Source organism: Bos mutus, chromosome 7, assembly GCF_027580195.1.
Source record: "Bos mutus isolate GX-2022 chromosome 7, NWIPB_WYAK_1.1, whole genome shotgun sequence".
In the NCBI taxonomy this organism is placed as follows: Eukaryota; Metazoa; Chordata; class Mammalia; order Artiodactyla; family Bovidae; genus Bos; species Bos mutus.
The window spans coordinates 40,876,821-40,889,931 of NC_091623.1; the positions used below are offsets into that span (position 1 = coordinate 40,876,821).

The window sequence follows — 13,111 nt, forward strand, 5'->3', positions numbered from 1 at the left end:
TTTTTCCAAAAACCAACCAAGAAAATATGAACTTGGAGCAAATGAGAAAGCAAAACAATTTCACTGGTAAAATTGTAAAGTTATCACAAAAAGAGAAATTGAAAATATAGTATTAGACAAATATAACCGAAGTTATTCAGTATTCCAAAAAAGGACAACTCATGAGTTTTCAATAATAAGGACAGAAGTTATCAATTAATTTAGGGGATCAACATAAAGAAAGGAGTCTCATATTTGTTAAGAATATATGTACAACATATTTAGGTCAAAACAAAAATAGCACAAAATATATAAGTAAATGTAAAAGCAGTATGTTTTACAAGTTTTTTACTAATGTGAACAAACTAATTTTCAACTTTCATAAATACCAAACAAAGGCAAAGCCCATCTGATGTTGGATATGTAACCAAACAAGACAGTAAGCTCAAAACAGTAGAGACTACGGCCACACAGACTGCTCACACTATGACTATTAAACTTGCAGACGATAAAATAATGCGTCGTGTCGGCATGTTGTGCTGACTGCACAGACTTGCCAGCTTTTCTACTTCCTAGGAAAGTCATTAGATAGTTGCCTGCCTACCTACACGCTATACCTGGCAACCCTTCCTTCAAAACAGAAACCTATTTTGTACCCAGATCTTGGGAATGAATTCTCATGAGCCATTATAAATGTCTCTCTCCCTACCAGACATTTACTTTTCCAACCTTCCTTGTAGCTAGTGGTGACAAGGGTACCCAGGCCTGACAATTTCACACACGGGTTAGTCTTTTGACATCCTTCTGGAAGTTTTCCATTTTATAATAAGGTAGACGAACTCAAGAAGAGAGTCAGCATCATTCCATTTCTTTCCTTCTGCTTTGCATTTCTGTGGGTCTGTGATGTCTACAGCCCAAATGCACCTTTTAACAATGCAGTAACAAGCATAGGAATGAAAATCCAACATCCTGAGCTATCAGAATACAATGATGTCAAGAAACAGAATCTTGATGACATCTTTGAGCAACAAAAGCCTCCCTTTTCTTAATTAAGATAATAAATCCATAAAAATTTTACTTTTTTTTTTTTTTTTGCAGCACCATATGGGATCTTAAGATTCCTGACCAGGGGCCAAAGCTGTGTGCCCTGCAGTGGAAGTGCAAAGTCTTAAACACTAGACCACCAGGGAATTTCTAATACTTTGCATCTTGATAAGTGATATCTGTTTACCCCAGTCTAATGTAAACATTGAATGAATGAGAAAGGAATAAAATTGCAGTTGTACTTGTACATGTATTAGACTATTGAAGAAACCTGTCTTCAAAACAGAATGGTTGAGAAGAGTATTATTACCGACCAAACTAACCAGCAAATTTCTACCCTAGAGGTGTCAATCAATAAGGCATGTAAAGGAGGGATGAGTGAGACAAATAAATGCTTACTCCAATTTTTAAAGTCAGAGTATAACAGAAGAGACCTACAATACTACTAAAATTAGTGTGTGTTAAATGTCACCGAGGGGAGTAAAACAGTTGTTTTTTCTTTTTTTTTTTAAAAAAAAGAATTGTTCTTAAATGGAATTGGAGATGTCCTCAATAGTAACAGGCCTCTTCATGGCTCACAGCCTTATCAAGGTGAAAAGGCTTTCAGTGAAGCTGTGAACCATGTCGTCCAGGGCCACCCAAGACGGACAGGTCAGAGTGAAGAGCACTGACAAACCGTGGTCCATCCACTGGAGGAGGGAACGGCAACCCACTCCAGTACCCGTGCCTGGAGACCCCCTGGACAGTATGAAAAGGCAGAAAGATATGACACCGGAAGATGAGCCCCCCATTTTGGAAGGTGTCCAACATGCTACTAGGGAAGAGCAGAGAGCGAGTCTCAGCATAACTCCAGAAACAGCGAAGTGGCTGGGCCGCAGGGGAAACAAGGCTTGATTATGAACGTGTCTGGTGGTGAGAGCAAAGTCCGATGCTGCAAAGAACAGTACAGCACAGGAACCTGGAATGTTAGGTCCATGAATCAAAGTAAACTGGATGTGGTCAAGCAGAAGATGGCAAGAGTGAACACCAACATCTTAGGAATCGGTGAACTAAAATGGACAGGAATGGGCAAATTTGATTAAGATGACCATTATATCTACTACTTTGGGCAAGATTCCCTTAGAAGAAATGGAGTAGCCCTCATAGTCAACAAAAGAGTCTGAAATAAAGTACTTGGGTACAATCTCATAAAAGACAGAATCTCCCTTGATTTCTAAGGCAAACCATTCAATATCACAGTAATCCAAGTCTCTGCCCCACCCACTGACGCTGAAGAAGCTGAGGTTGACCGGTTATGTGAAGATCTATTAATACAACACCTTCTAGAACTAACATCAAAAGAGGTGTCCTTTTCATCATAGGGGATTGGAATGCAAAAAAAAAAAGAGAGAGAGAGAGAGAGATAACCAGAAAAACAAGCAAGTTTGGCCTTGGAGTACAAAATGAAACAGGGCCAAGGCTAACAGAGTTTTGTCAAGAAAACATGCTAGTTATAGCCAACACCCTTTTCCAACAGCCCAAATGACAACTCTACACATAGACATTACCAGGTGGTCAATACCAAAATCAGATAGATTATGTTCTTTGCAGCCAAAGATGAAGAAGCTCTATAGAGTATGCAAAAACAAGCCTGGAGCTGACAGTGACTCAGATCATGAACTCCTTATTGCAAAATTCAGGCTTAGAAATGGAGAATGTAGGGAAAACCACTAGGCCATTCAGGTATGATGTAAATCAAACCGCTTATGATTATACAGTGGAAGTGACAAATAGATTAAAGACATTAGATCTGGTAGAGAGAGTGCCCGAAGAACTACGGACGAAGTTTGTAACATTGTATAGGAGGTGGTGATCAAAACCATCCCAAAGAAAATGAGATGCAAGGAGGCAAAGTGGTTGGCTGAGGAGGCCTTACAAATAGCTGAGAAAAGGAGAGAGGGAAAGATATACTCAACTGAATGCAGAGTTCCAGAGAACAGCAAGGAGAGATAAAAAGGCCTTCTTAAGTGAACAATGCAAACAAATAGAGGAAAACAATAGGCTGGGAAAGACCTAGAGATCTCTTCAAGAAAATTGGAGACATCAAGGGAACATTTCATGCAAGGACAGGCATGATAAAGGACAGAAATGGTAAGGACCTAACAGAAGCAGAATAGATTAAGAAAAGGTGGCAAGAATACACAGAAGAACTGTACAAAAAAGGTCTTAATGACAGATAACCACAATGGTGTGGTCACTCACCTAGAGCTGGACATTGTGGAGTGTGAAGTCATGTGGGCCTTAGGAAGCTTTATTACAAAAAAAGCTAGTGGAAGTGATATAATTGCAGCTGAGCTATTTCAAATCCTAAAAGACTAAAGTGCTGCTAAAGTGTTGCACCAAATTTACATCACCAAATTTGGAAAACATAGGACTGGAAAAAGTCAGCTTTCATTTCAACCCTAAAGAAGGGCAATGCCAAACAATGATCCAACTACAATATAGTTCAGTTCAGTTCAGTCACTCAGTTGTGTCCGACTCTTTGCGACCCCATGAATTGAAGCACTCCAGGCCTCCCTGTCCAACACCAACTCCTGGAGTTCACTCAAACTCACATCCATCGAGTCCGTGATGCCATCCAGCCATCTCATCCTCTGTCGTCCCCTTCTCCTCCTGCCCCCAATCCCTCCCAGCATCAGGGTCTTTTCCAATGAGTCAGCCCTTCACATGAGGTGGCTAAAGTACTGGAGTTTCAGCTTTAGCAACTACTATACAAATATCCTCATTTCACATGCTAGCAAGGATATGCTGAAAACCCTTCAAGCTATGCTTCAGCAGTATATGAACCAAGAACTTCCAGATGTACAAGCTGGATTTAGGAAAGGGCAGAAGAACCAGAGATCAAATTGCCAATATTTTTTTGATCATCGAGAAAGCAAAGGAATTCTGGAAAAACATCCCCTTCTGCCTCATTGACTACATGAAAGTCTTTGAGGATCACAACAGACTATAGAGAATTGTTAAAGAGATGAGAAAATTCTTATCTGTCTCCTGAGAAACCTGAATGCGAGAAAGCTCAGGAACCAAGAGCAGAACAGGACATGGAACAATGGACTGGTTCCATATCGGGGAAGGAGCATGCCACAGCTGCATTCTGTCACCCTGCTTATTTAACTTACATGCAGAGTACATCATGCGAAATGCCGAGCTGGGTGAATCTCAAGCCGGAATCAAGATTGCTGGGAGAAATATCAACAATTTCAGCTGTGCAGATGATATCACTCTTATGGCAGAAAGTGGAGAGGAACTAAAGAGCATCTTGATGAGGGTGAGAGAGGAGAGTGACAGTCAAAGAGCTATGATCATGGCACCTAAACAGACGCCACAGCTAGAGAAGCCGCGTGCCACCATGAGGAGCCCTGTGCACCATGACGAATACCCGGAGCAGCCAAAAATACACAGACAGTCAAAACTGAAGTCAGAGTCAAAGGGAAACCCTGGTTTGGTAACATATCTCTTCACTGAATAACTGAGCAAAGAATTCCAAAGAAAAGAAAAGAAAAATCTCCAGAAACAAATCTCAGTGAGACAGCACTATATGATTTACCTGACAAAGAACTGAAAATAACTTTCATAAAGATGTATCACCATGAACAAAGGACTTCAACAGATATACAAATGGTCAATAGGTAAAAGAAAAAAAAAGAAATGCTCAATGTTAAGAGTCATCAGGGAAATGCAAATTAAAACCACAGTGAGATACTACCTCACACCTGTCAGGATGCCCATTATCCACAAAAAGCAACTACAACATGTGTTCACTCAATTATTGCTGGTGGGAATGCAACATGGTAACTGTTCAGTTCAGTTCAGTTGCTCAGTTCTGTCTGACTCTTTACGACCACAGTTCAAAAGCATCAATTCTTCGGCACTCAGCTTTCTTTATAGTCCAACGCTCACATCCACACATGACTACTGGAAAAACCATAGCCTTGACTAGATGGACCTTTGTTGGCAAAGTAATGTCTCTGCTTTTTAATATGCTGTCTAGGTCAGTCATTGCTTTTCTTCCAAGGAGCAAGCATCTTTTAATTTCACAGCTGCAGTCACCATCTGCAGTGATTTGCCATGAAGTGATGGGATCAGATGTCATGATCTTAGTTTTCTGAATTTTGAGTTTTAAGCCAGCTTTTTCACTCTCCTCTTTCACTTTCATCAAGAGGCTCTTTAGTTCTTCTTTGCTTTCTGCCATAAGGGTGGTGTTATCTGCATATCTGAGGTTATTGATATGTCTCCTGGCAACCTTGATTCCAGCTTGTACTTCATCCAGCCCAGCATTTCACATGATGTACTCTGCATATGTTAAATAAGCAGGGTGACAATATACACCCTTGACATACTCCTTTTCCTATTTGGAACCAGTCTATTGTTCCATGTCCGGTTCTAACTGTTGCTTCTTCACCTGCATACAGATTACTCAAGAGGCAGGTCAGCTGGTCTGGTTTTGCCATCTCTTGAAGAATTTTCCACAGTTTATTGTGATCCACACAGTCAAAGGCTTTGGCATAGTCAATAAAGCAGAAGTAGATGTTTTTCTGGAACTCTTTTGCCTTTTCAATGATCCAACGGATGTTGTCAATTTGATCTCTGGTTCTTCTGCCTTTTCTAAAACCAGCTTGAACATCTGGAATTTCTTGGTTCATGTACTGTTGAAGCCTAGCTTGGAGAATTTTGAGCATTACTTTACTATCATGTGAGATGAGTGCAATTGTGCAGTAGTTTGAGCATTCTTTGGCGTTGCCTTTCTTTGGGATTGGAATGAAAACTGACCTTTTCCAGTCCTGTGGCCACTGCTGAGTTTTCCAAATTTGCTGGCATATTGAGTGCAGCACTTTCGCAGCATCATCTTTCAGGATTTGAAAGAGCTCAACTGAGATTCCATCACCTCCACTAGCTTTGTAGTGATGCTTCCTAAGGCCCACTTGACTTCACATTCCAGGATGTCTGGCTCTACAAGAGTGACCACACCATTATGGTTATCTGGGTCATTAATACCTTTTTTGTACAGTTCTGTGTATTCCTGCCACCTCTTCTTAATATCTTCTGCTTCTGTTAGGTCCATACTATTTCTGTCCTTTATCGAGCCCATCTTTGCATGAAATGTTCCCTTGATATCTAATTTTCTTGAAGAAACATGGTAACAGGTGCTATGTAAAAGTTTGAATGTTCCTCAAAAAGATAAAAATAGGGTTAGCATGTGGTCCAGCAATCCCACTTCTGACTATATATCCAAAGGAAAGGATACACAGTTCTTACATTTAGTACAGAGATTTTCGCTCTTATCTTTAGTACAGCACTGCTCACAATAACCGAGAGATAGGAACAACTTTAATGTCCATCAGGAGATGAGTGGACAAGGAAACTGTGGTACATTTCTGCAGTGGAATACTATCCAGCTTTAAAAGTGAAGGAAGTTTTTCCATATGTAACAACACATATGAATCTTGGGGACATTATTTGAAACAAAGTAGGTAAGTCACAGAAAGACAAAATATTGCATGATTTCATTTATAGGAGGCATATTAAATAGTCCTATTCATAAAATCAAAGAGTGAAATTGTGGTTTCCAGGAGGCAAGGGGAAGAAGACATGAGGAGTTACTAATCAAGAGACTTAAAGTTTCAGTCAAGCAAAGTGAATAAGCTCTAGAGAACTGGCTTACCATGCTGTACCTATAGTCAACAATAACACATTGTATATGTAAAATTCTAAGAAGGTAGGTATCATGTTAAGTGCTTTTCCCACAATAAAATAAAGTAAAAAATACAAATAGATAGATTTGTCTAACTGCCTTACATATATATTAATATAACCACTACTATAATTATAATTTTATATTTGTCTGAATTTGATGGCTAACCTGTACTTGGGTTATTAAAGGAGTTAAATACTTTTCATGTATAAAAACACAACCGTATTACTGAGTATTTTTGTGGATAACCTTCACCAAGGTAAGAGGTATATTGAAGATTTAATAGAGTATCATTAAAAGTTTCAATTGGTTCTAAGATTCCAATTAACTTTCATTCACTTTTTAAAAAGGAAATATTACTCTGTGCTAATGTTTTTTCCCTAAGTCAAAATGAATCAAAATGCAGCATACAAGGTTATGTTACAACTGTGACCTGTACTTCATTCACTAGCATCACTGTAGAACCAGCTTAAGAAAATAATTCTCAACAAAAGAACGAAAGGCAAAAATGTCATATTCACTTTTTTCTGTTCTGAGACAACATTGAATGGAAAAATACTTGGGACCTACGTGTCTTCACCTCGTACTTTAAACTAGGATAAATTACTACAAATTCAGACAAAATTAACAACACTACCACCTTCCAGCAAATGTATGTTAATTATAAACCATATTTAAAATACCCTTTTCATTCATTACAAAAAGTTAACATAGGAACTTGGCAGTAAGCAAAGACATACAATTAGATGAGAGAGTGGAGGTGAAGAAAGAGAACGAAAGCAATTATCTTCAAATATCGGAAGGACTTGCGTGTGAGAAATGGAACAGACTATTTTTGGTTGCCTCTGGGAAGCAAAATTTAAGCAAAAGTTTGGAAAACATGGAAAGGTAGATTTCACTGTAACATAAGGAAGAATCCTTCGCAGGGTTCAAAAGTGGAATGACCTGTTTGGGGAGACAGGGAATTCAAACCTCAGCTGACTTCTGAGTGGAAGATGGCCAAGCACTGTTGCGAATGGTCTAGACGTGCACCAGATGAGGGCTGCGTGACTGATGAGGTGCCTGCTACTCTGTGGTGTCTTGATTCTGTCGCTCATTGTCTGTTAATTCTATGAGACACACTAAACCGGGGTTTGCTGCCAGTCTCTCACCAGATAGATTATCTTCAAGTTTTACTTTCATAGAACAGATTTCAGATAATCAAGGCTTGTTTAAAAGGTATTCTTTTATTACTCTAAAAACCAAAGTAGAAACATAGAAGATGGTGTATATAGTATATACGCTAACACTATATTCAAACAGTGTGTAACACAGAGCTGGGTTTCCCTCATTGTAATGTTTTATATAAAGCATAAGCTATAAGGACTAGCTGGCTGCATGTAACAAGTAGGAAAAGCCTTTTCCTCTGACAAGGACATTTTACCACCTTGTCATAGACCAACAGACTGGTTCCAAATAGGAAAAGGAGTACGTCAAGGCTGTATATTGTCACCCTGCTTATTTAACTTCTATGCAAAGTACATCATGAGAAATGCTGGCCTGGAAGAAGCATAAGCTGGAATTAAGATTGCCAGGAGAAATAACAATAACCTCATCATCAACATAACAATAATCATCATCAACATACCTTAAACACTCCCCACAAGAAATCACAAAGATGCTTGAAGTATTGATGATTTCAAAATACTCAGAATCGTTAAGGAGGCAAACACCACAGTATTATTTATGGCTTGTACAACTTTGATGCCAAAGAAAATGTATCGACTTTTGACTGCAGAGGAAGCAACTTTGGTATGTCGCTCCTCTTTACTGCTGATAGAATCTTTAAAGGCTTTCCACAGCTTGAAACATCTGTTTTCCCACTTGGGTTGAGAAAATATTGATAAAATGCTGTTTAATTATTTCAATGCTAAGTTCAAGTATAAGCGTAAGAAAAACGTCAACGAAAGCAGAAGAGTCATCCATGGCCTCAGGGCATCTCCTTCAGACCTCAGTCTGTTAGAAACTGCCTTCTCTCTCTCTATTTTATCGCCGTTTAAGAATAAATGCTGACTCCGTGTGATCTGTAGAGAAGGCTCTTTGATCCATAACCCTACGGATGGATAGACCCACCACTGTACATTATTCCAACAATGAAATTCAGAAATCCCTACAGCAGTTGTTCAGGATGCAATTAAGACATACACCTTCAGGAGACTATCCGTTACAGTACAAGTATGCAGGCAGCGATGTCACCGAGGCACACAGGACCAAACCTGCTGTTTCTGGGATGTCATACTTTTCCACTGGTTTGAGTTCATACCAACCAGAAACAAGCGTGGTTATTCAGATTTATAAAGAAGAGAAAGCAATGACCAAGGATGACTAGACCTCTGCAAGTCCAAGCTCACGGATCGTTCTCTATAAGCACTGCTTAGAAGAAAAAAAGCACAAATCACTGCCAAAAAAAATCTCAATAGGTCTGCTCTCGGTAGAGAAACGATTATAGGGGCCATGACCAATATTTGAGCTAGGAAGATTTGGGGTGTGTTGCTCAGGGGGATGAGGAATATGAAGCTGTAAATAATAAATGGAAAAGCGAAATCTCTTCCAAGAAGTCACCCATATTCTATTCCTATGCTATCAAAGTCATTGGGAGATGATAAGAAGCTTCAAGGAAAGATCAACAATGAACAAATAAATGCACTGAAACCATCAATCTGGTGAAAAAAAATAAATCAGATTGCCAAAAAAGAAGAAAACTTCTAGGATCCACAGAAACACGCAACCCTATCACTGTGAGGTTTTACCAGAGCGCAGGGGTCATGGTCAGAGGGAGGCCAAGAAGCTTCCAGGAGCACAGATCCCACACATGGAAGGCTGTCTCCTGGACCCATCACTGAACAGAGCAGTGAAGGAACAGAAAGAACTATTCTGCACAGCTGGGAAAAGACTGAAGGCCCCAAAGTTTTACATAAATCTATGCAGGGGCAAGTTAAAAATCATTTGTTGAGCTGCTGCTATATAGGAAGACTTCTGACCATTCTAAATATTTCAAAAAATGTGAATAGCAAGAGAAGTGAATACCTGTTCACTTGATCAATACCATAAACAAGGGAGAAGTATAATTTATCTGTTAACTAAAAATCTGTTTAAAAATGGCACTAGTAAAAAATAAGCATCATCTTCTTAAAAGGTGGGCAAAAGTCAATAAATTACACTTCAAAGTTTCAATCTACTGTTTAAACCAGAACTATATTGAAAGTACTTTTAAAATAGCAAGCAAATTCTTGAGAAAGAAACTATCTGTGACTAAGGTCTTACTGTTTAAAACTATATTCACATATGTTCAAAATCAATGAATTTGCCTCCTTATCTTGCAATTATCTTTGAAATTCAGTGATTTATTTAATTACATAATAAACTCACTATCACTATTGCCCACCTGCTGCTGCTGCTGCATCACTTCAGTCGTGTCCAACTCTGTGCGACCCCATAGACGGCAGCCCACCAGGCTCCCCCGTCCCTGGGATTCTCCAGGCAGGAACACTGGAGTGGGTGCCATTTCCTTCTCCAATGCATGAAAGTGAAAAGTGAAAGTGAAGTCGCTTAGTCGTGTCCGACTCTTAACGACCCCATGGACTGCAGCCCACCAGGCTCCTCCATTCATGGGATTTTCCAGGCAAGAGTACTGGAGTAGGGTGCCATCGCCTTCTCTGATTGCCCACCTACTATGTGCTAAATACCATGGTAAATACTGGGTTAATACGAATATAATTCAGACACGATTCTCCAATCTCGATTATCTGAAAACTTAGTGGAAGTGAGAGACATATATCTAAAAGACTATAATAACATGTAGACTGTAGACCACATGATATTCTTAAAGAAGAGTTGTAGCTAACCTGAAAGGACACTTTTGAATTATATTGTCCCTGACATGCCCTTTAAAAACAGAAGTATCTTATTCTAATAATATGCATAGGCAATAGTAGAAAAATAAACTGTCTTGAGACACAAATCAGGTACATTTTAAGCATAAAGTGCGAGATGTGAAGAGTGTACTATAATATCTGAGTGATTAAAGAGAAACGCTCTGGGGTCTGGGAAGAACAAGAGAAACAGTAAATGCAAATGGAGAAGATGGATGAGAAGGCCTAATGGAACAAGAGTAAAAAACTTTACACACATTTTACAAGTTTTCCTAAGGTCATCTCCTGTTTCCAAGGAATATAACTTGAATCATAAATCAACAGACTCTAGGGTACATTTCAGCTGTTTTAAAATTATTGACCAAAAGTTTCCACCTCATAAAATAGACTTCCTAAATTTGTAGAAAGTTCTAGTGAATTTGAAATTACCTTCCCACTTCAAAATGTTAACTTTTTGTACATAAAAAAGCTTATTATTATATATATAGAGATATCTTAAAAATATTTCTCAAGTTGAAAAACAATTTACTTACAACAATCTGATGTTTCTGAAGAGAAATATTCCAAAAGACCTGAAATACTTGTTTCCCTCAATTCTGGCTCTTCTTGTGATTTGTCCACAAGTAAAATATCTTTCTGTGAACTTTTACAGTCACAGAAACCAATTAAAGCAGTCTTTCTCAAAACAGAATTGGTCGCATATAAGCAGATTTCTGCAAGAATTTTTATGTATATGGTGACTACATTCTGGGCCCAGGAAAAATCATCTACCTCGCAGCTTTTATCCTAAAATGAGAAAATAGCTATTAGAGAATCAAAGTATGTTCTGTCATAATGAGAACTACATACCATACTTATAAGAAATATCTTCAGTTTTTATTAGAAACTAATATTTCTAAAATGTGCTCTTTTTTAAAAGCAAGTATTCCGTGGGTAGATTGCATGAGACAAGGTTCAAAAACTAAAAAATTACTAAAAAGTATATAAAGTACAACATTTCAATTTCGTACAACAATACAATTTCAATGGATTGTCAATTAATCCAATGAGATACTATTCTCCATTTCGTATTGTAAAAGAATCTGTTTTGTATATAGGTCAATTTGTATGTACACTTTTATATATTTTTTCATAGGAAAGCAAGAAAGTTATATCTTCTGGAGAGGAATTTGAGCAGCTGTTGTAAGAGTATTAAAAGAAAGTATAGAGTCTATCATTTGGTAACAAATCTATTCTAAAGAAATATTCATAAATGCACGTAAAGATTTCTTTTGTATGAGAATATCAGTTCAATATTATTTGTAAATAACTGTGAATTGTTGTTGGTGATGGACAGGAAAGCCTGGCATGCTGCAGTCCACGGGGTCGCAAAGAGTTGGACACGACTAAGCAACTGAACTGAACTGTGAATAATGCAATTAACTGAATTAGAAATAAGCTCAAAGTTCAACAACAGAGAAACAGTTACCTCATCCTCACTAAAATGTATTAATAAATCTTAATAATATGTAATGACCAATTTTTATAACTAGGAAACTAAACCATGACTATCTGATCCCATGTTTGCTAATAAAATTTAAAGTTCCTCCTGTGTGCATGCATGTGTGCATGTGACTATAATATACTATCTCTGTGTCTCTATCTATATATTTATACTGGGATATATAGAAAACATGCTTTAATTTCACATTTAACTAAAATTATTATTACAAAATCAGGCTCATTATAGGTGCTTCCCTGGTGGCTCAGACAGTAAAAAATCTGCCTGCAATGCAGGAGACCTGCATCTGATGCCAGGTTGGAAAGATCCCTGGAGAAAGGAATGGCTACCCACTCCAGTGTTCTTGCCTGGAGAATCCTATGGACAGAGGAGCCTGGCGGGCCACAGTCTATGGGTCCCAAAGGGTCAAACATGGCTAAGGAACTAACATTTTCACTTTCTTTCATGATCATTATAAGTCCTAATATAATGTACAATTAAAATAGGATCAGAAGTAAAATTTGTTTCAATTTAGGTCTTTTTGTGCACCTTCGTTAACAGTATACTCTTACCTGATTTTGAACAGACATAATGCTTAACAGAAAATCTCTCATTAGGTCCATGAACGCTTTCAAACAAGTCATGTTTAATCTGGCAGCCTCCCCAAGAACCAACAAAGCCAAGGCTAAATCCAACCTGGAAATTTTATGAACAAAACAAAGAGTTTAGTTTAAAATAATACGAAATAATCCTTTAATGAAAAAGGTAATAGGCCGGGAGAAGTGACTGCTGTGGACGACTAGATACATTTATTTTCAATAAAGACTACTGCTCTTTGCCATTGGTAAATGCTTACTGAAAAGGGCCACATTGGGACAGATGCTGAGTTCACAGTAGTGCTCTGACAAAACTGAGAGTAAAAACTATTACAAATGATCACTTTATAGATCCTGCATAGCAAGCAAT

General features: G+C 38.2%; 1 protein-coding gene across 1 annotated transcript in view; it reads right to left on the reverse strand.

The window, feature by feature from the left end:
- The window catches only part of TMEM232 (transmembrane protein 232), a 233,059-nt gene that overhangs the window by 148,745 nt on the left and 71,203 nt on the right, over positions 1 to 13,111 (reverse strand). The window contains exons 9-10 of the mRNA XM_070374679.1: positions 12,718 to 12,841; positions 11,199 to 11,451 (exon numbers count right to left, since the gene is read on the reverse strand). Of these exons, the coding sequence (XP_070230780.1) occupies positions 11,199 to 11,451; positions 12,718 to 12,841 (377 nt within the window). The remainder of the gene's footprint in view (positions 1 to 11,198; positions 11,452 to 12,717; positions 12,842 to 13,111) is intronic.